Genomic DNA, 21,657 nt, shown 5'->3' with positions numbered 1-21,657 from the left:
TTTTCGGAGCATTTTAAAGTCTTGTTTATTTGGCACTCAGCCGGTCATCAATTTGTATCATAACTTGTGCCTTTGCTGTACGTCTCAAGAACAAGTACAAGGAGGACTTGGAATGGCTGAAAGGAATCGGCTGCTACGTGTGGGATACACCAGATCTTCAGCTAGCTGACAAGAACAAGTCACTGTACAGCCAGGTAAGTTACACAACAACCTTTACCCTTTGACAAACAATCTTAATGTGCCTTCACATAAGTGTGTATTTAAAAAAAACGTGTATTTTCTTGTCAACAGAGAGAATACAAAGCGTCCTTTGAGAAGAACAGAGGAAACTTCAAATACACCAGCGACACTCCATTCTTCAACACGGCCAAGTTCGCCTCCACCCTCATTAATGATGTGAGTCGTTTCATTTTATATTTTAACCTCATTGCCGTTCTATAATAGGTTTGGTAAAATAAGGTAAAAGTAAAATTTGTAAACGTTTTTGTTCAAAAATAGAATGCATTTATGATTCTGTGCATTTGTTGGACTCAGCTTCAAGGTAAAATTGAGTTCATTTCTAAATGTAAATTTAGAATTCTGTTCTATTCTTACATTAATGCCTGGTATATAGGTATGGTATACAGTATGTATAGTGGCCTCTGCTGGATAAGAGGTTCTATTCTTACATTAATGCCTGGTATACAATCTGTATAGTGGCCTCTGCTGGATAAGAGATGTAACTGATGATTAACTTGTCATTTACTCTACATTCAGAAAATGATTAGAAATTGTACTCCTTGAGTTTCCCTCATTTTGTTTTTTGTCAGAGAAACAAAAAAAAGAAACTTTGTTATAATCATATAATTGACATTCAAAAAACATGCTCATAACTCTTGCAGCTCTTCTCTGTATTTTCTCTGATTATATTACTTGTCTGCATTATTTAACCTTCTTTTCCTCTCCCGAGAAGCTTCTTCACATCACAGGTCACTTTTTTTTTGTTATTCCTGTGAATATTTCATTCACATCACAGGTCACTTTTTTTTTGTGTGTTATTCCTGTGAATATTTCGTTTCTTAACCACTCTTTGACGTTGTGAGCAGAGGTCCTACAGAGCTAACTATGAGAAGACTAAGGATAAGTACACAGTAACCACTGAGGATCCTAGGTATCAGCTGGCCAGAGAGAACAGGAAGATTCAGAGCCAGGTAAAACACCTGGCCGCCCTCCAAAGTTTGTGCTGGGTCCAGACCTCTGGTGCATGAGGCCGACACCACAGACCCGACCGGTGGTCGTCACCTTGGCATGGCCTTCTCTGTTTTCAACACCAGAGAACTCGTCCTCTCTCTGTGTCGGCGTCTGCTCCTTCTCTGTCTTTTCTCTCCTCACAGGTTTTTACTGTGTCTTCAGAGCCAAAACAGAAATAGTCTATTGATGACATCAACATGTTATAAATTTGTCCAAATTAAGATGGACTCCTTTTTGATCAAGTTTTATTTAGGACGTTTTTGTCATACTTTAAGTGAGCGAACGATTTTTATTTTTCTGGCCTTTAATATAAGTTTAATTTATACGTGCTTCAAATAGGTGTCAGTTGTTTTTTGACTTATTTTTGCCAGATTTTTACCTACAATCTTTATTATATATCTCATGCAAACAGATCAGATAAAAACACATTTTAAAAGACATTTCTACCCTTAACTTTCCTGATTCTCAACCCTGCTCTGAAGACACACGAGGACTCTCTACCCGTCTCTCCTCCAGTCCAGTGTTCCCGCTGTTGATTCTCTCTGCTCAACTGTGGCATGCTCTGCGTCTGTTTGTCTATGTCTGTGTGAACAGAAACTGTACAAATCCACCGCAAAGCATCTGTTAAAGAGCGGCTGCAATGAGCTGCGCCGCCCCGACATCCTCACCGCCATGTTTCAGACAGCTATCGGTAGTAAGGTAAACCTTCTGAGAAAGTCATCCATCCACCCATCCATCGCTTTCATTGGTCCATCTCATCGGTTTTACTCATCACTGTATTCTGTTCTCAGTGAAACGCTGCCTTGCTGAGTAAAACACTGTAGTTCCACTCAGGAGTGAAACTACACCGCTGCTGGGCCCAGTTCAGACACCATGGTTTCCTCTGAAATCATGGTTCTCAGTAGACAATGCCATCATCACCCCCTGCCGCTTGAAGTACACTTAGCGACCGGCGTTAACCGACGCTCTAATCCCTCCATCGCTTCTCCACTTACCGTCATATCGCACTGACCCCTGGAGATTCACATCATTTTGAAATAGTAGAACAGTAGAGACAGGCAGCAAACTGCTGCGACGAAGCTTCTGTAGAGAAGCTTGGGATGCTTCAGTACCTGCTGTAGCTGGACGGTACTACCGCTACACATTTCAGTTATCATTGAATTGTGTCATTCAGCTAACCCTTCTGTGTGTGAAAAAATGACCTCTGTGTCAACAGCTAAAATCGTTTTCAGCTAACCCTTCTGTGTGTGAAAAATGACCTCTGTGTCAACAGACTTGACTGAATGCTGTAGTTTGCAAGTTTTGCATGTTTGAGCATGTTCTTATTAATAAATGCCACCATCTCACTCATCAGTCCATCTATAATTTTACATTTTAAGGACATTAAATACGACCAAAAAATTGACTCTAATTTGACTCAAAGGATGCTAAAAAGAGTCTGTTTACGCATTCCTTTTTAGCATCTCTCACATCATTTAACAAAAAAACAAGTCATAAGCCAAACTTTAAAAAAAAAACAAAAACATAAAATGAATGGTGATTTGGAGTGTTACTCACTTTGCTTCTGTTCCTGCACTCACCTCCAACAGTGGAGGTACAGGGAGCAGTATGAACGAGCCAAGGACAAGTTCACCTCCATCCTGGAGACACCAGAGTACGAGGCTCACAGACGCAGCAAGAAGATCGGTGATGTAAGTTTTGCCCAAACAAACTTGAAAGATAATTGATGAAAGACTTGTATTGACGTGGTGGCTGCTGCCCTCTTCAGATCATCTACAGGATGGAGTACAACAAGACCAAGGCCAAGGGCTACACCCTGCCTTATGACACTCCACACCAGCTGCACATGAAGAAGGTCAAGGAGATCACCAGCAACGTGAGTCCTGGTCTGATCTGTCGGCGTTCGACAATATGCTGTTGGCTGCTGTTTTTGACTGTGTGCTTTCCTGTGTCTTACAGCTGAAGTACAAAGAGGTTTACGAGAAGAGCAAAGCTCAGATCAACATGGACCCAGAGGCTCATTCGATCCGTGCCGCCAAGGAGGCTTATAGGAACATCACCAACGTGAGCGTCTTCACTTGAGCTTATTTTGAACGACTTACCTGAAAATGAACAAAAACATGTCAATGTTTTCACATTGGTGATTCTGTTTACGTTCATCAGCTCGACTACAAGAAGAAGTACGAAGCCACTAAGGCCAAGTGGAACTGGACGACGGACAGACCAGATTTTCTCAATGCTGCTAAGAACTCCATGCAGCAGAGTGATGTGAGTTTTTTACCTCTCTTTCATCTCTGACACTCACTTATTATTTTTATACCACAAGGTGAAAAAAAACCCTTTTGTAATGTTCCTCTCTCACACACGCACTGTCTTCCAGGTTGAGTACAAGTATGACAAGGAGATGCTGAAGGGCTGTGTTATCCCTGTGACCGACGACAAACTTATGCTCCTTCGTTTGCAAAATTCTGAGATGGCCAGCGAGGTGAGTCTTACCCTTGTGTTCAAACCACAGCAAAAAACTTGCACAAAAATTACACTTTTCATTCATTCTGAAGTCAGTTGATGTAAAGTTGTGCTGTGGTTTGCATTTCCTAAACAGCTGTGTGCTCTTCTGTCCACCAGGTGAAATACAAATTGAAGTATGAAAAGGCCAAGGGTCACTATCTGCCTGTCATGGACACTCCTCAAATCCTTCATGCCAAGTCTGTGAAACTGCTGTCATCAGAGGTAAAAGCAGAAAGAATGTCTTCTTTTTTTTTCAATTTTTCAACATTCGAACATTTAAACCTGTTTTTAAATGTTTTGTCTTCGTCCGTAGACCAAATACAAAGAGGCCAGTAAGAAGGAAAGGCAGTCCGGCGATTTCACCACCATGTCAGAGACTCGGGACACAGCCCACAGCAAGAACGTCAACAAGCTTGTCAGCAAGGTAGACATCCTCTCACTACAGTTGGGTTATGGTTTTAGATCAAGTCAAATTACTTTTGGATTCTGGCTTTTTTTTTTTTTTTTGATCTTTTGGTTTGGCTACTTCTTCATCATTTTTTTTGGCTCGTACATTTAACTCTTCTCTGTCACAGACGCTGTACAAAGCCAAGTTTGAGAAGGAAAAGGGTAAGTCGGAGTACAACAACATGACTGTTCCACCTGATGTTCAACACGCCATTGATGTGGCCAAATGCCAGAGCAGCGTGAGTCTCCTCTATTGATATACTTTGCGTTTTAGTCTGACTCGTAGTCTCGTTTCACTTTATAACCCATGTCGTTCTGCTGTTGCTCTTCCGTTTGAACTCAACAGTTGCAGTATAAGAAGAACGCCAAGGCCAACCTGAGCTACACCACTGTGGTGGATCGTCCCGACATCAGGAAGGCCACCCAGGCTGCCAAACTAATCAGTGGGGTAAATAATGCTAATAATAATAATATTGATAATTATAATCAAGTCACACCACTTTTATTAGGATTAATACATTTGTCTAATGGACTTTCCAGTTATAAAATCAGAATTAAAATCAAAATTATTCTTCAAAAAAATATATAAAATATAAAAATATAAATATAAAATATACTGAGTTTATATCAACGATACAAAGAGAGGCAAAATACATTGGCAAATATTATGGAAACCAATTTAAACCAATGAGCAGATTCAGGTGGACATTGAAATGCAATTTTAAATTGTGATCGTTTGAGGCACTGACCAGGTCACAGCTAAAAAAAAAAGAAACTGCTTGATTCTTTGATATTCTAAAAGCACTCTAGTGCTCTGACTGGAAAAGTCTACTGAAAAAAAGCAATAATTTTTATAAATATTTATACAATATTTTTTGTTTATAATGGACACAAGGGCTGCCTTTCTACTGACGCCCACAGTGATTTTGTCATTAATTTGTTAGTGTCAATTTTTCAGTAAACAGTGAAAGTCCATGTTTTGCTTTGCTTCCCTATGCAGGTTAAAATAAAAAAAATCTTAGTCATAAAGAAAACGCATCTCATCCCTTGATTGTTGTTGTTGTTGTTTTGTTTGATTGATGTTTTAACATCCTCTCCATCAGATTGGATACCGCGATAAAGCCCGTGAGGAGGCGAGCCGCGGTGGTTCTCTGACCTACCGCCCTGACATTACTCTGGCCACTGAAGTGTCCAAGCTGACCAGTCAGGTCTGTGTGACCAGAATCGACTGTTTGTTTGTTTTTTTTACCTCTGTTCAAGATGTGTATTTTGTCCATAGAGTACATGACAGTCCAGCTGTGGTAGAAACCTAACTACAGGCCACTGAGACTAACAGTAGAGCTGCAGATCTGACCTCATGCTTCCATCCTGCATTTCCTATTCATGTCTCATCCCTCCATTTTTTTTTTTTACTGCGCTTTGTAGGTGGAGGCCAGGCCCTCCCTCCATGGAGCTGCTTCCATTGACACGCCGCAGATGCGCCACATTAAGAAAATGAGTGCCTTGACTAGTGATGTAAGGAGGTTCACACCCTAAAACTCTAGGGCTGCCATTATTTTTTCTGTCTTTTTGTCATTTATGATTGGAATTCTTTTTTTTATTTGAGTTCAAATTGGCGAATTGAAAACAAATTTTCTAAAAAAGATCAAGGGTTAATTATGTCAGATTTTTTTTAATATTATATAATATGAATAGTTTAGTATTAAAATCCAAATATTAATATTTGGATATAGCCTGATAACTACATACTAAACTTTTATGAAACTTTTTCTTGAAACGCTTTTTCTGTGTCTAACATTCAGATTTCTCGCTAAACTAAAAAAAGCTTTGCATTTGCTGCATTAGTTGCAATTGTGCCGGCAAAGTCCGCTCATTTTAAAGCATTCCCATGATTCCATTTTGTCAATCAAACATGATGTCACATTGTGGATTAACAAATGGTTTCTTCTTTTAAAAAGGGAAAAGCAACTGTCGTTTTAATCGTTTCTTTCAGGAAACACCATCCTTCATTTACAGTAGTAGAAGTTTCGGTGTAGATTTCTCTGACATTGTGTTATATATTCTAATAGTGGATCAATTCAGACCAGAGGAAGAAACTTCTTACATAATGTTCGTATTTGAATCCACCAGATTAAGTATAAGGAGAAGTTTGACAAGGAGGTAAAAGGAAAGAAGCCGCAGTTTGACCTGAAGGACACCAAGATTTACAAGATTATGAAGGACGCCAACGTGTTAGCAAGTGAAGTAAGTGAGCTCCATCACGTCACACCTGTCTTCCTGCCACTGATGCTCAACGCGTACCGTTCATTTTCCATCTACAGGTGAAATACAAGGGCGATCTGAAGAAGATCCACAAACCTGTGACCGACATGGCTGAGTCTCTGTCCATGCAGCACAGCCTGAGCACCAGCAAGCTGGCCAGCAGCGTAAGACTCCCATCAGATGTTTTACCCAGGGAGCTGTTCATTTTCAAATCATCGTTTCCTTTTATATAACACCTCACACTCACATCTGCACATCATCCACCTCCTTAAACACATCATCGCCTTAAACTGTCACTGGCTTCATCTGGTAGTGATCCTTACCCAGCCCCTCATCTCACCTATAACCTCTCCTTTTCTTTTTAACCTCCCTTCTTTATTATTACCTCATCATCTCATTTTGAAAAATAACCTTTAACCAATATTTTTTTTAGTTTTTAGTCATTTTTGGCTAACTTTTATCTATTACCAGTATAGTTTTTAACTTAAGCTTATCTAATTTGACAGATTTTTTTTTTAAATTTTTGACTTGTATAAACTATTTTTTTAATGTTTTTTGTTTGTTTTTGTTATGAATTTAGTTGCATTATTTGCATAAACTACAGCACTTTGTGTTATACTTTTGGTAACTGTGTTTACAGTTTGTTCTTAATGCTGAAACACTTTTTTTAGCTGAAAAATAATTAAGCTATTTAGGATATTTTTATAGGTTGGAAAACATAAGTAGATCAACTAATTATAGCTGTACTTATTGTTGACGTTTTAGCTTAGTATAAATTGTGATTTTTTTTATTTTTCAATTCAACTGTTTTTTGCTAGCTTTCCCTTCCTTGGACTAATTTCAGGACATTTTCCCTGACCCCGCGCTGAGCCCTCACCCACTCAGATAATTCTCATACTAGTTTTTAAAAATCACCCTTTTTCATTTTCTCCCAGTTTTTGACTTTGCTATCAGCTTTTTGAATACAGTTCAAGCTTTTGCTGTACTATGAACTCATTTCTTATTTATTGGATGCGAGTAAACTTCAGACTCGCTTTCTGACGTCTGACTTGACTGGAACATTCCCCTGTAGTACTGCTACAAGAAGAAATTTGAGGAGAGTAAGGGTCACTACCATATGATTGCTGACACACCAGAGCAGCTTCATCACAAGGAGGCGTCTGAACTGCAGAGTAACGTAAGTGCTGCACAATCTGAGTTCGAGGCAAGGCAGCAAAACACAACAACCTTCAAAAATGCTACCAAAAAAAAACAAGCTTAAAATATTGTATCGGTCTTTGTCTAACCATGTACGCTTATGTAAAAAGTGCTTTTCATAGAATATCTTTTCTGACAAAGAAATAAGGATTTTGCAGCTTTGTATGTATTGTAAATGTATTTTACCAACAAAAACAAAGACAAATAGCCGTATTGACTTCCTGTCTTGGCGAATTGATTGAATCCACTTTTCACACAGCAGTTGACTTGACATTTCTGTTTGCTGCTCCAGGTGAAATATAAGGAGAAGTATGAGAAGGAGAAGGGAAAAGCCATGATGGACTTTGAGACCCCCACGTACTTGACGGCCAAGGAGGCCCAGCACATGCAGAGCCAGGTAGGACAATGGAAAGGCTTTGTGTGTGAATCTCTACTTTTAAAGCTGCAGATGCAACACTCTTCAGTAACAAGCTCTGGTAAAAATATAGATATATATATATTCATTAACCTGCAGTTTAATATTCATTTGTATAAAAGTTTTCATGCCTTACTGGTTTTAGAGTTCAAGTTCAGTAACTGTTCTTATGTTAATCCTTAGCTCAGGGGTCACCGACCTTTTTGAAAGTGAGAGTAACTTCATTGCACCCATTTAAATATCATTGCAAGTGGAACTGATTCAGAAAGCACAGTAACAGTACAATTTTTGACCCTCTTGTTGACTAGTTTTTCACCATGTTGGTGACCCCTGCCCTAAACTACTGTATAAATTAGGTTTGGGGAAGGCAGAAACAATTTAAGATGTGTTACTTTAACTTTAGAAACCATTTCCAGGATCTAAATAGGTTTTGCTTCTTTACATGTAGCATTTCCACTGCAGTGAAAGTTTGTTGAAAATAATGACTCTTGATAGACAAGTATGAAAATGCATGTTTCCAGTGTCAGTTCATCTTTCCTGCTTCAACTTGTTACTTTAGATAAGAGTTTAAAAATGCAGAAAATTTTCCAGCCAATCAGAAAGCTGCCTGCTTTAAGTTCCATTCCGACAGTTCCCGTCACACTTCAAACAGGAGTTGTTATTATTCCCCAAAACACTCAATGTATATCCTGGTGTCTGCAGTCAAAATGTATGATTCTTCATTCCTAATTCTAGGTTCTGAAGTAGAAACAGGTTTTAATATTGTAGACAACAGCGGTGTTCGTCTGTATGCTGAACGGTGAACCTGATCTGCCTGCATGTGGATTATCTGTGATGTGTCCTTGTCCTTGTCCTTGTCTCTGCGGCCAATAGAAAGACTATAAGAAGGACTATGAGGAGAACATGAGGGGCAAGAACCTCTCAGGCTTGGAGGTCACCCCTGCTATGTTACATGTCAGACATGCTACCAAAATAGCCAGTGAGGTAACCAAATTACCACCATCGACCCTCCAACCCGTTTTTATAATCACACTAAGATTTAATCTCAACTTTGGTCCTTCTCCTTTTTTTTTTTAATCTCCACTCTTATCTCTAATCCCACCAGTGTTTTCTCCTTCCCCACTTCAGTTCAATAGTAGTTTCTATTCTTCTGCATGAGTCACCGCACCGACCTGAACGTATTATTCCTCCCATGTGTTCAATGTTGAAATCTGTTATATGTAGGAATAAAACCCTTCCTGTACTGTAGCTGAATTTGAAGCCTCTGCACGTCAGCATGCGTCCTCTGAATGATCCAGACACGTTTTCTTTTAAAGGTGAAACACTCACTTTGAACTGTTGTGATGTGGATTTGTTTTACTCTGTTTGATGAAATGTGGTTCAATTTGTCCTTTACCAGGATCTTTTTTTGGTTCATCAAAGTCACCAGCTTCTCTATCTTCTACTTTATGACTAAACTTTTATTGGTTACTACATTTTGTGGTCAGACTGTAAGAGCAGCACTGGAAGTGATCCGTAATTTGTGTAAAGCCACAATTTTTTTTAAGTTAAAATAATTTAATTGTATACCTTACCTTACTCTTTAAAGCAGGGGTGTCAAACTCATTCAGATTGAACCCCACAGCCGGCCGGTTTTGACCCACAAGCCGTATGTTTGACACGCCTAGTTTAAATCATAAGTGACCAAAACAGTAGGTCTTATTGACTCTGAATATGTTACAATAAATGTATTAAATATTGAAAGTCTTATACCTGAATACCTTGGTCACAGTGGATATAAAGAGGGTGTTTTATTTAATTCATTAGTGGAAGAGATGTGGTGACTTTGACCTCGAAGGACAAACGTCAGTTTGTCCACGGGGGGGACTATTTGTCTGTTGGTCTGTCTGTCTCTGCCTGGCCTGGTTCTGCCTTTCTTGCCCTTCTCTGCAGTGTCTCTGTTCTTCTTCCGTCCTGTAGAAAGTGTACAGGAGGGATCTAGAAGAGGGGGTGAAGGGTAAAGGGCTAACTGTACTGGAGGAAACTCCGGAACTTATGAGAGCAAAGAATGCCACTCAAATCCTGTGTGAGGTATGACTCGTTGAAAAGCCGATGCAGTCAGCATCGTCATAATCCAACTCCCGGCTCACCAACCTGCTGAATCCTGTCTCCTCCTTAACTCAGCTTCATCCATCACTAAAAGGAGACTGGAGTCCTGTTTCTGCTTGATTACTCTTGATAACTAATATTCATCCCTTTATTTCAGGAAACAACCTCAGAGTTCCTCCGAGATATTTGCTTTACCTGCTGTGCGCTTGTACACCAATACAAAACCTATACTTTTTTACAGTTACAGTTTGAGAAATCAGTTGTTGTTGAAAAGAAATACAGCTAATTCATTAGCATTTATCAATTGTCCTGAGGTTGTTTCTTGTTGAAGGGAAACGTAGATGGGGAACTCTTTAGTCCTTATTTTTTTATAGAACTGAAAATGTAGAAGTTTAACCAAAATATCTTAAAAAAAGAACTAATTTTTTTTTTTTAACAAACTGCCTTTAACCACAGCTGACTTTATTTTCCAGTTTTGTGTGGAGCTTCACACCCAATCAATCTAAAACAAAAGCCCTAATTTCTTCTAACCATCTTTGTTCACCATTTCCCCCCAGGCCACATGGTTGTGCAGCCCCCACTTAGTGTGAATGAGTAGAACATAGTCTCTCAATAATGAGCCGGCCGTGATACGATTTCGACGATCATCTCATACTCTTATCTCCTTCCCCGTTAACAGAGAGAGTACAAGAAGTCACTGGAGCAGGAGATCAAGGGCAAGGGAATGATGGCTTTGGCTACAGACACACCAGACTTCCAAAGGGCCAGGAACGCCACTGACATCCTCAGTCAGGTCTGGATCCTGCTGTCGTATCATCACATTCACAGGAGCTCGTTGACTGACAACTGTTGTTTTGTTTTTTTTTGCGGTTTTACAGACAAAGTATAAGCATATCGCTGAAATGGACCGAGCCAATTACACCACCGTCATCGACACCCCTGACATCATCCACGCTCAGCAGATGAAGAACATGGTCAGCCAGGTATGTGACATGCCGAGCTGGAAAGTAATGAATTATATTTACTCAAGTTACTGTAATTGAGTAGTTTTTAGATGGTACTTTTATTTACTTTATTACATTTTTTAGTACTTTTTCAACCCCTGGTGACATTACTGTAAAATATTGAAAAGGGCTGAATATCTAGTAAACTGTTTTAAAAAACTTAAGTAGTTTAACTGTTTATATTGTTGCGTCGAAGTGACAGTGTTTCAGTTATTACTGTGGAACAAACAAATATTTTGGCAGAAACAACCTACACCCTCTAAATTATATCTGGTCAAGCAAATAGAAATATAATATGGAAAGGGCTGTTGTGCTTTTACTTGTTGTAATACAGCTGCTCCCCTGTAGGGTGGTTTGATTTAGGACCCCGTCAAACTCTCTAATTATTTGTACACTGATTTGTCGCTGATACAATCGAGGCAGATGGGGAATACATTGCTGTATTTTGTCCCGCAGAAAAAATACAGGGAGGATGCAGAGAAGACCATGTCTCACTATGTTCCAGTTCTGGACACTCCTGAGATGCAGAGAGTCCGTGAGAACCAGAAGAACTTCAGCACCGTAAGTTGTTTTTTAGTTTTTTTAGTTTTTTTTAATCCAATGATAAATGAATCACATGTTCATGGAGCCAACATTTTCCTCTATTTTTTTTTCTATCTTTCTGACGGCTTTGTGTTCTGTATGTCTCCATGTTTTCTGTCAAGTATTATCCTTTATACCTAAAAGACTTAGGTTTTGTTAGTGTAATGTTCTCTAAACTCTTGTTAACTTTCTCGTTTACTGCAAATACAGTAGTTTTGATAGCAAAAATGTGCAACATGAAAGCATCTAAAGCAGTGTTGTCAAACTCCTGGCCCGGGGCCATTTCCAGCCCACGAACACTTCACACAGTTCATTCATCATCAAAATACTGTATTTGGTTATTTCACAGTGAGATAAAAGGAGTTTTGCTAACTTTGCATTATAGTATATGAACAATATTCATAGAGTTTTGAATTATGTGTTGTTGTTTTTTTGCTCTGATAATGTGAGGCCGTGTGAACGCAGGATATAATCACCGTTTATTTGTTTTTAATATTACTTTTTGTGTCTCTTTTGGTCTCTTTCTTTTAGTTTGAATGTTTGTATGTCAAGTTGCACAACCCTGTAATCACACTTGTCTTTTTCTCCCTGTAGCTTCAGTACCAGCTTGACCATAAAAACATAAAGGGAAAAGTGTCTTCTGTAGCCGACACTCCCGAATTGCAGCGCGTTAAAGAGAATACAAAGAATTTCAGCTTGGTATCTACCCTATAATACATACATTCATGTTTTTGTTTTTTTTTTAACATTCTCTAATAATACGACTTCTTAGTTTGGAGTTTTAACGTTCACTTCCTCATGCTAATATTTGACAAACCTAATACACATCCGTTTGTTTTCTTCAGATCAAATCTAAAACTTCTCAAATGTGTGGCCTCTAAATCGATGCCACTAATCCCTGACAGTTTGTTCTGTAGTTGTAAGTGCGGAGCTTGTGTGGTGTTGTTCGAGTTGTTGTTCACTGTGACGTTGTTGATGTTGTCATCGATGTTATGTGTTGATTTAGATGTTGTTTGTTTAAAATATTTGTGTGGCTCTGTCCAAACATAAAAACGAGGATGACGTGATAGAGCAGCTCACTCAGGTTGGAGCTGAATAAAACTCTTATTCCTCATCCATGTTAAGATTCAATACAAAGAGGATTTGGGAGGCGGAACAGCTCTGCCTGAGACACCTGAGATGGAGCGAGTTAGACGCAACCAGCGCAACATTAGCACGGTACACAGCAGAGTGACCCTGCCCTCCTTCATCTCCTCCAAAAAACTCCCCTTACCGCCTCCATTATTAGCTCACTAGAAAAACTCTAACCAGAAGTGACCCTTTCATCTAGTGACCATTTAGTTTTTTTCCCCATGTATGATTTTATTGTGTTAAAAATATTCCTTCTTTTATTTTAAATTTTATACAAAATCTGTGAAAAACTGTATCTCTGTTCCCATCTGACTCTGTTCCTGTGTCACCTGTACAAACAAACAGAATCAGTACAAGGAGTCTGTTGGTCAGGGCACAGCCATACCAGATCTGCCCGAGATGAAGCGGGTCAAAGAAACCCAGAGGAATATCAGCTCGGTATAGAAACAGAAACAGACTGCAGTGACCCTTCACCTCCTAACTGTCCCTAGAAAAACACCCTCTGACTTTTTCTCCTTTTTCCAATCTTAACACTGTGGTGTTTTTATTCCTGGATTTCCTTCATTCCTTTCTCCATCTTAACTGACTTCCATGATGAGCTCATTTTTCCCCAGTCCTTGATGGAAGTTTGATGTTAGGAGCCTCAGGTGTCATGAATGTTGTGTAATGGCCCAGTCATGACCTCTGTTGGTTAAACTGCAGCATATTTATGGCCCAAAGTTTAGGGATTACTGTATTAAGTTAAAAAAAATGGAGTACTATTAGTTTTTTAAAACAGTTTAGACCAGGCGTGGGCAAACTTTTTGACTCGCGGGCCACAATTGTCCTAAAACTAAACAGGCAGATAGATGGAGCTTTGGTGTTAAGTCATGCATAAAGGCTAAAAAGCTGAAATGCTTTTATCATTTTCTACGCCATCTATTGGGGAAATGTGGGTACTGCAGAGAAAAGGCAGAAGTATAATGATAACTTAAATAAATTATATCATTTGGAAAAGTTTGGTGGGCCGGATTAAAAAGCAGAACGGGCCGCATCCGGCCCCCGGGCCTTAGTTTGCCTATGCCTGATTTGTAAACATTTTCTGTATATATTTTATGGTACTTTTTTTTGTATATAGAGTAGCTATACATTTTTACAGTAATGTCCCAAGAAGAATATTAAAAGACCAGTGTGTAAGAAATGGTGACATCTAATGGTGAGGGTGTAAATGACACGTTAAACATATATCTATTGTCAGGCTACAGAAACAAAGGATATCCTTTTTAGCACAGTTTTAAATCTGTGCTGCCAGCCCTCTTTATTTATGCAGTAACATTTTCATACATTTCCAATGTTGCACGCTGGACTTTAATATTTTAGACGCCCAAATTGTTGTGTCTTTGTCTACGGTTCAAATTGTGCTTTTTTTCGTCTGTCCCTGTGCGACTGTCTGACTCTGTTCCTGTGTCACCTGTACGAACAAACAGAATCAGTACAAGGAGTCTGTTGGTCAGGGCACAGCCATACCAGATCTGCCCGAGATGAAGCGGGTCAAAGAAACCCAGAGGAATATCAGCTCGGTATAGAAACAGAAACAGACTGCAGTGACCCTTCACCTCCTAACTGTCCCCAGAAAAACACCCTCTGACTTTTTCTCCCTTTTCCAAACCTAAACCTCTGGTGGTTTTTTTTCCCCTTCACCATCTTAACTGACTTCCATGATTTTCACCAGCCTTTGATAGGAACATCAGGTGTCTGTGTGATTTTTTATTTTTTTTCCATTGTTGATAATTACTCGTATAAGCTGGAGATAGCTGAGGCCTAGTTTCAATTCAAAAAACAATGGTTTAACTCAAAGCATAGTAAGTAAGAATTAATTCCTGATGTCAAACAACTTACCCTGAAAAACCTCTGTCTTTACTGACATAGTGGAACGGCTTCATCTTAATAACATTACAAGAGCCACTGGAGTCATGAATTGTCCTTGTTTAATGACCAGGTCATGACCTCTAACGGTTTAACTGCAGCAAGTTACAATTCAAGGATTACTGTTTTAAAAATGAGTGAAAAGTAAAAACAGTTCATACATATTTCCTAAGTTTGACTTACATTTTCTTTGAATCTACCTGTTTTAATGTTTCAAAAAGAACTTTAAAGGACCAGTGTGTAGGAAATGGTGACATCTAATGGTTAGGATGCAAATGGCACATGTCTATTTCCAGGTTATAGAAAGAAATGATCAAAAATTATACATAATTTTAACCATATTTTACATCTGTGCTGCCAACCCTCTCCCCTTTCCGATGATTTAACCATATTTTACATCTGTGCTGCCCTCTCCCCTGTTTCACACTGGACCCTTAAATTCTTAGACGTTGTGTTTGTCTACCGTTCAAATTGTGCTTTTTGTACGTGCGACTGTCTGACTCTGTTCCTGTGTCACCTGTATGAACAAACAGAATCAGTACAAGGAGTCTGTTGGTCAGGGCACAGCCATACCAGATCTGCCCGAGATGAAGCGGGTCAAAGAAACCCAGAGGAATATCAGCTCGGTATAGAAACAGAAACAGACTGCAGTGACACTCAAGTGTGACCTCTCTCCCTCTTAATCTCAAAACTTCCCAATTTTTTTCCTTTTTGTGTTTTCAGTAGTTTTTTTTTTCCTCCTTCATCTTAACGAAACTTCATCAATCACTCTTTTTTTTTTCTACCCTTCCCTTAGTTTGTATTCTTCCCTGGGTTTTCTTCCTCCTCCTAAAGTGTCTCTTCAGTATAACCAATGCGTACAGGTGACAGTGTTTGTGTTGTTTTGTCCAAAGCTTCAGTACAAAGAAGGAGTGGGACGAGGCACGTCAGTATCAGAGACGCCCGAGATGGAGAGAGTTAAACGCAATCAGCAGAACATTAGCACGGTACCTGTGTTATCCTGCTCTTGTTCAACATTCATTCGCCTCATCTTCCTCCCTCTCTTCATCTCCCTCAAACGCACTTCATCGTAACACACACTCCTCAGTCATCACCGGTCGTTTGAACGTCTAAACCAAAGTCAGCTAACCTAACCTGCTTCTTCATTTTTCAGGACAAATAGAGGCGTGTGTGTTGAATTCCATGTTCCATGTCTGCAGTGATTCAGGACAAATAGAGGCGTGTGTGTTGAGTTCCATGTTCCATGTCTGCAGTGATTTATGTTTTTTTTGTTTTGTTTTTTTTTTTTTTTTTTTGCTGTGTTGTGTCCTTCTCTTTGGCCATTTGCAGATGTGTCTCTTATTTGACTTTTATTATACTTTTCCCCCCTTCCACTCTCTCTTTCTATCTCTTTCTCTCTCTCTGCCCAAAACCCAAACTGTTCATGTGGCAGATAAAATACAAGGATTCTATGGGTCGAGCCACAGCCATATCGGACCTGCCTGAAGTGAAACGGGTCAAACAAACCCAGAAGAACATCAGCTCGGTAGTTCACCAAAAAAAAAACAAAAAAAACAAACAACCAAACCACGTGTGCTGCTAACAGTTGAGAGTGGACCGTAGTTTTTATCAGTACTGAGCTCCTCTGCTTCCCTTGCCTTCATTTCACGCTTTCTTCATCCTTCGCTCATCCACCTCAAACTAAGACCCAAATCTGCGGCAGCTCAACCCGCTACTGTCTCTATTGTCATTCACACTCTTTTCTTTGTTCAAAACTTCTTTCATCTTCATTTATTGCCCTGTCAATCTGAGTTTCACACTTTCCTTTGAACACTTTTCCCTAACCTGTAGAGAAGCTTTTATTAGGAAGTGTGGTTGTACAAAGCACTGACACCCCTGATGGCTCCGTTCATGTGTCGACATCCTGGCCTGTTGTCACCACTGAGTTTAGCTAACTGCTTAGCTTCATATGCTACGGAAGAGCCCTAAAGATCCTGGAATTCCCACATAAATTTTATAATTATTTTTACAGTAGATCGGTGGCTAAACCTGAATTGAGACATTTTTAAACATTTTAAATATATAGACTTGTGGGAGAAGCCGAACAATTGTACTTTGCACTAATTTTTGCACTAAGATTTGCAGACTTTCAGGCTGCAGAGCTAACGCCACCTCTGGGTTGTCAGTTTTATACAGTCACACTTCAACGACTAAACTATCCCTACAGCAGTTGTGTGATGTAGTGTTGTATTCACTACTAAATTGACGGAGACCCTTGACAAGACCACTGTTTTTTTTTTGCTTCACTCATCTATTTAGTTTATATACATTAGCCATAAAACATATCAATATAATCAATTTAAAACACTGGTTCCTTTTCCAGATGAATTTTTTAATTTGCTTCATTCAAAGCTAAGTTTAGCCCAAATTAACCCATAATGCAGTGGTTATCAACTGGCAACCCGCAGGCCAAATTCGGCCCGCTGTCCAATCCCGTGACTGGATTTCAAAATCATCAAATAGTAATTTTATTTAAATTTATTTGTTTGTCCGACCCCCAATGTGTCTGTCCAGAAAAATTCTGACAAAATCAAAGTAGTTGGTGACCACTGCCATATAGACATGACATGGACATACTAGCTGACCAGGACTTGACATTAAGATGCGTTCTGATGACCCAGAACTGTCTTGATCCAGAACTGTCTTGATTACAACTTCACTTGTGTGATGCTTAACTAAGTTTCTACTTCACAGCGAATGACAAGCTCAGTTTCCTGCTATAGCTCAAAGGGTGTGTTTTCATCTTTGCAGTAGATCCTGGCAGTTTGTCGGGAGCTACCAGGACCAATCACTCTATAGGACTTTATTTCTCAGACACTGTGTCTATTCCAAAACCCCAAAAAAGTGTGAAAAATGCACAGACTCTTCTCTGTGACATCAGTTCATCTTGACATTCCCTGTTTAAAAAAACAAAACAAAAAAAACCCTTTTTTTCCCCCTGTGTCCTCTTTCACTCCATGTCTATGAAAGCAGTCCTATAAGTGTTGACTATGTGTTGTGTGTACACTTCAGGGTGTTTCTGACTCTCCTTCTGTCCTGTAGGTTTTGTATAAAGACAGTTCCATCAAGGGAACTCCTGTGGTGTTCACTCCAGAGATGGAGCGAGTCAAACGGAACCAAGAAAACATTAGCTCGGTACTTTTCAGAACCACTGCAAGAACGTGTTCTGCTCCAGAAACCTCCCGTTTAACCTTCCCCTAACTGACGTGGCCCCCTCAGGCTCTGGTTAATCATATTAATTCTCTGCTGTTTCTCTTGTAAAAAAAATGTGTTTTTAATACACAATGTCTGTGGTGTGTGTCTGCGCACATCATCACTGCTATAACATCTGTTCACGCGAGTCCGTCGTCTGAGTAGACCCTAGAAAGTAGTCAGCCTCTTAATATAAAAATCCCCTCCAATTAATGTGTCTGAAATCCCAGTAGCGGCCTAGTACCTCTTTGTCTGTCTTTGTCGTTCTGTCTGTTCTCTTACTCTGCCACACCCCCTCCTCCTGCTAACAACAGCTATTCATGTTAAATCAAGGCCCAAATTCCCTTTTCAGCGTACTCACCGTGTATCTTCTGCTGCTGTTCTCGTATTCTCCACCAGGTGCTGTACTCCGACAGCTTCCGTAAGCAGGTTCAGGGCAAGGCAGCCTTCGTCCTGGACACGCCTGAAATGAGACGTGTCAGGGAGACCCAGCGCATCATCTCTGGAGTAAGACTTTGTGCTTGAGTTCTTGTACTTGTGTTATTTTTTTTATCCTTTCAGTCATATCTCAGTTTTAGTGGAAAACAATTTTAACTGCTTGTGTAGCTTTTATCAATTTAAGTTCTTTACTCTTGGGACTGTTAAGTTTGTTAGCAGCAAAAAAATTATTATTTGTGTTCCTGTCAAAGAATACTTTTAAGATAAATCAAACGTACCTAACAAGTGACAAGTGCTTTAAGAATGCTTCAGTTTCTGTCAATAAATGAGCCCATTCTTTACCTGTGCTCTTTAGGTGAGGTATCATGAGGACTTTGAGAAATCCAAGGGCAGCTTCACTGCCACCACCTCTGACCTTGTGACTGACCGTGTGAAGAAAAACATGCAGGACTTCAGTGACATTAACTACCGTGGCATCCAGAGACGTGTGGTGGAGATGGAGAGGAGACGCGCAATAGAGCACGACCACGAGACCATTACTGGTACGTCAATCCTCGCACTTTTAACAGTTTAGTTAAAATAAGCCTTTTTTTTTCTGGGGTCAGTTCCTGACAGCTGGTTTTTTTTTTTTTCGTTAAGATCTGCGCGTGTGGCGCACAAACCCAGGCTCTGTCTTTGATTATGACCCTGCTGAAGACAACATCCAATCCAGGAGTCTGCATATGATGTCAGGTGAGATGATTGGTCACACAAAAGCATTATACCGTATTGTATATATACCATTTATTCCTTAATGGTGTAGATTGGGGCGTCAAACATACGGCCCGTGGGCCAAAACTGGCCCGCTGGGGGATTCAATTTGACCCACTTGATGAATTTAAAATATATATATATATTTTTTTAAACACTTTATGTTTGTAAATGTGTTGTTAAATTATATTTTATTAAATATGTGGATTTTTCTAATATACTTATTTGTAGTTTGTTATTGAAAACAAAGTGGGAAAACATCGACTTATTGTTATTTATATGTCTATATTATGTTATAATTGTACTGGTCCGGCCCACTTGACATCTAATTAGGATGTATGTGGCCCCTGAACTAAAATGAGTTTGACACCTGTGGTGTAAATACTACATTGGATGATCTGGCATAGAGAGTTGTTGTTTTTGTTAAATGTGTTCTGTGGGATTTTGAACCCAGTTCAAGCCCAGCGTCGCAGCAAGGAGCACTCACGCTCCACCAGCGCTCTGAGCGGAGTGGCTGATGAGAAATCTGAGGTGTCCCAGGATGTGGACCACCACATGTCCCTCTACAGCAACGGTTTCATGACTACATCCTTAGGTTAAAAGCACAGCACGAACCAACAAAAACAAATTGTGTTTCTTTGTCAAAAACGGCATTCCTTACCTTGACCCTGTTTCGTCCTCTTGTAGGCTACCAACAGGCTAAGACTGTGGAGCTGCAGCAGAGGTCATCATCTGTGGCCACTCAGCAGACCACTGTGTCCTCTATCCCCTCACACCCATCCACCACGGGAGTAAGTCACACTAGCTAAATTGCTAATACGCTTAATAGCAATACAGTCACTTCACAGGTGCCCAAAGATGTGGGCGCAGCCCCGGGGCAGGGCTATTGCAGAGAGAGGTGGACAGGAAGCAGAAAACAGAGACTAAATGGAAAGCTGGGCAGTGAAAAAGAAACTAAGAATGTCAGTCTCAAAGCTGGAACCCAAATTCTGCAACACAAAGACCGTGAACTAGGCTTCAGGTTTTACAGACATTTCTGCGGTGACGTTTAAAGATGTTTTTTATGTTAATATTTTCCCACATTACTTTAATTTTTCTTATTTTTTTTCTTCTCATCCTTATACCCTATACTTCTTTATTCTGACTTCCTGTCCTTTCCGTAGAAAACCGTACGTGCCATGTACGACTACGCCGCTGCCGACAACGACGAGGTTTCCTTCAAGGACGGTGACGTCATCGTCAACGTGCAGTCCATCGATGAGGGCTGGATGTACGGCACTGTGCAGCGCACCGGCAAGACCGGCATGCTGCCGGCCAACTACATTGAAGCCGTTTAAAAAGTTCAATTCAGAGTCTGCCCGCTGGCCGTCAGCAGAGGTGGACGTCAAGCATCCACATGTCAAAACCAACGGGTCACAGTGTGGTCGCAACCACAGCTTTGTGCAACGTGTAGCTCGTGTGTAGGCTCTCCTAGATTACTAGTATTTAAAAGTGCTTGTTTTTTTTTTGTTTTTTTCTTCTTTCGTTTGTAAACCTCGTTTAACTCATAAGCCGCTGCTGCCCCCTGTTGACTGTGGATGTGACATATTTTCATACATACACATATCCGATTATACAGAATCACACGCCACGTGTGACGTTAAATGCTCTAAGACACACTCACATAGATCCTGACCTATTATTTTGTAAATGTCAAAAAAAGAAAAAAAAGATTTAATATATATATATAAAACATACACGAGAGAGAAGGACAGAAAGATAGAGCTGTAGCAGCTCTGACTCTGCCGTGAAGGATTAGAATATGGAAATGTAATGAAGGGGTGAAGCTAACATCTACCTCCTCCGCAATGAAAGCACTCCTGGAGTTGTTTGAGACGAACCTCAGTCTTCCCTCCTCTCCCACTGAAGGCTGGCCAATCATAGAAACCTGTGTGTTTTGTTTCCTCCGATGATTTAGGTCCTGGGTTTACCCACGTCCTCTACCTTTAATCAGTAGCTAATAAAGCACACTAAGCTCCTGCAAAGCTCCGCCTCCGTCCTTTCATGCTCACTCTTCATGTCTCCATGCATGATGGTGGCCAAAAGGAAATGCCCTTTATATTCGTATGTCTAGTATTAAACATATATATATATACAGTAAAGAAAACTTCAAGTGTCTCTTTAAGTTTTTGCTCTGTTAACACATGCTCTCAACAACAGGGAAACCTAAGAATGGCTCCAGCGACGAAAACGACAGTAGAAGATGATCATGGTGGATGTGTGTGTGAGTGTGACAAAGACCCTGGTGTCAGGAGAACAACTCGCTGATAAAGACGAGGTGAGACAACCAGGCTGCTTTGTACTGAAGTGTCTGGCCGTCTTTTCTTCTTCCAAAACCTTCTGGGATCTTCCGTGGTGCCTTCCTATTTTCCTCTTCTTGGATGCTTTATCTGTCCTTCAAGCAAAGTCTCCACACCTCAAATCTCAACC

At 40.0% G+C, this 21,657-nt stretch overlaps 1 protein-coding gene across 21 annotated transcripts in view; it reads left to right on the top strand.

Moving 5' to 3' along the window:
- The window catches only part of neb (nebulin), a 65,073-nt gene extending 43,861 nt beyond the window's left edge, over window positions 1-21,212 (top strand). For 8 of the 21 annotated variants that reach the window (XM_025063554.1, XM_025063553.1, XM_017039870.2 and 5 more), the window contains 36 exons: window positions 90-194; window positions 292-396; window positions 1,086-1,190; window positions 2,820-2,921; window positions 2,999-3,106; window positions 3,190-3,294; window positions 3,394-3,498; window positions 3,611-3,715; window positions 3,856-3,960; window positions 4,052-4,162; window positions 4,314-4,424; window positions 4,532-4,633; window positions 5,289-5,393; window positions 5,611-5,700; window positions 6,316-6,429; window positions 6,507-6,611; window positions 7,937-8,041; window positions 8,933-9,043; window positions 10,019-10,129; window positions 10,827-10,940; window positions 11,026-11,130; window positions 11,608-11,712; window positions 12,328-12,432; window positions 12,859-12,951; window positions 13,210-13,302; window positions 14,331-14,423; window positions 15,303-15,395; window positions 15,663-15,755; window positions 16,202-16,294; window positions 17,851-17,943; window positions 18,400-18,507; window positions 18,794-18,980; window positions 19,078-19,170; window positions 19,643-19,783; window positions 19,876-19,979; window positions 20,352-21,212. In XM_025063554.1, the coding sequence (XP_024919322.1) occupies window positions 90-194; window positions 292-396; window positions 1,086-1,190; window positions 2,820-2,921; window positions 2,999-3,106; window positions 3,190-3,294; window positions 3,394-3,498; window positions 3,611-3,715; window positions 3,856-3,960; window positions 4,052-4,162; window positions 4,314-4,424; window positions 4,532-4,633; window positions 5,289-5,393; window positions 5,611-5,700; window positions 6,316-6,429; window positions 6,507-6,611; window positions 7,937-8,041; window positions 8,933-9,043; window positions 10,019-10,129; window positions 10,827-10,940; window positions 11,026-11,130; window positions 11,608-11,712; window positions 12,328-12,432; window positions 12,859-12,951; window positions 13,210-13,302; window positions 14,331-14,423; window positions 15,303-15,395; window positions 15,663-15,755; window positions 16,202-16,294; window positions 17,851-17,943; window positions 18,400-18,507; window positions 18,794-18,980; window positions 19,078-19,170; window positions 19,643-19,783; window positions 19,876-19,979; window positions 20,352-20,525 (3,897 nt within the window). In that variant the 3' untranslated portion in view covers window positions 20,526-21,212. Of the gene's footprint in view, window positions 1-89; window positions 195-291; window positions 397-1,085; window positions 1,191-1,824; window positions 1,930-2,819; window positions 2,922-2,998; window positions 3,107-3,189; window positions 3,295-3,393; window positions 3,499-3,610; window positions 3,716-3,855; window positions 3,961-4,051; window positions 4,163-4,313; window positions 4,425-4,531; window positions 4,634-5,288; window positions 5,394-5,610; window positions 5,701-6,315; window positions 6,430-6,506; window positions 6,612-7,936; window positions 8,042-8,932; window positions 9,044-10,018; window positions 10,130-10,826; window positions 10,941-11,025; window positions 11,131-11,607; window positions 11,713-12,327; window positions 12,433-12,858; window positions 12,952-13,209; window positions 13,303-14,330; window positions 14,424-15,302; window positions 15,396-15,662; window positions 15,756-16,201; window positions 16,295-17,850; window positions 17,944-18,399; window positions 18,508-18,793; window positions 18,981-19,077; window positions 19,171-19,642; window positions 19,784-19,875; window positions 19,980-20,351 lie in introns of all 21 variants that reach the window. The other 13 variants (XM_017039871.2, XM_017039873.2, XM_017039872.2 and 10 more) reach the window with 13 other exon arrangements.
- Window positions 21,213-21,657: the final 445 nt, after the last annotated feature.

Source organism: Cynoglossus semilaevis, chromosome 16, assembly GCF_000523025.1.
Source record: "Cynoglossus semilaevis isolate Cse_v1.0 chromosome 16, Cse_v1.0, whole genome shotgun sequence".
Classification (NCBI taxonomy): domain Eukaryota; kingdom Metazoa; phylum Chordata; class Actinopteri; order Pleuronectiformes; family Cynoglossidae; genus Cynoglossus; species Cynoglossus semilaevis.
Note: the sequence above shows the minus strand (reverse complement) of the source record. Positions and strands in the feature narration are given on the sequence as shown.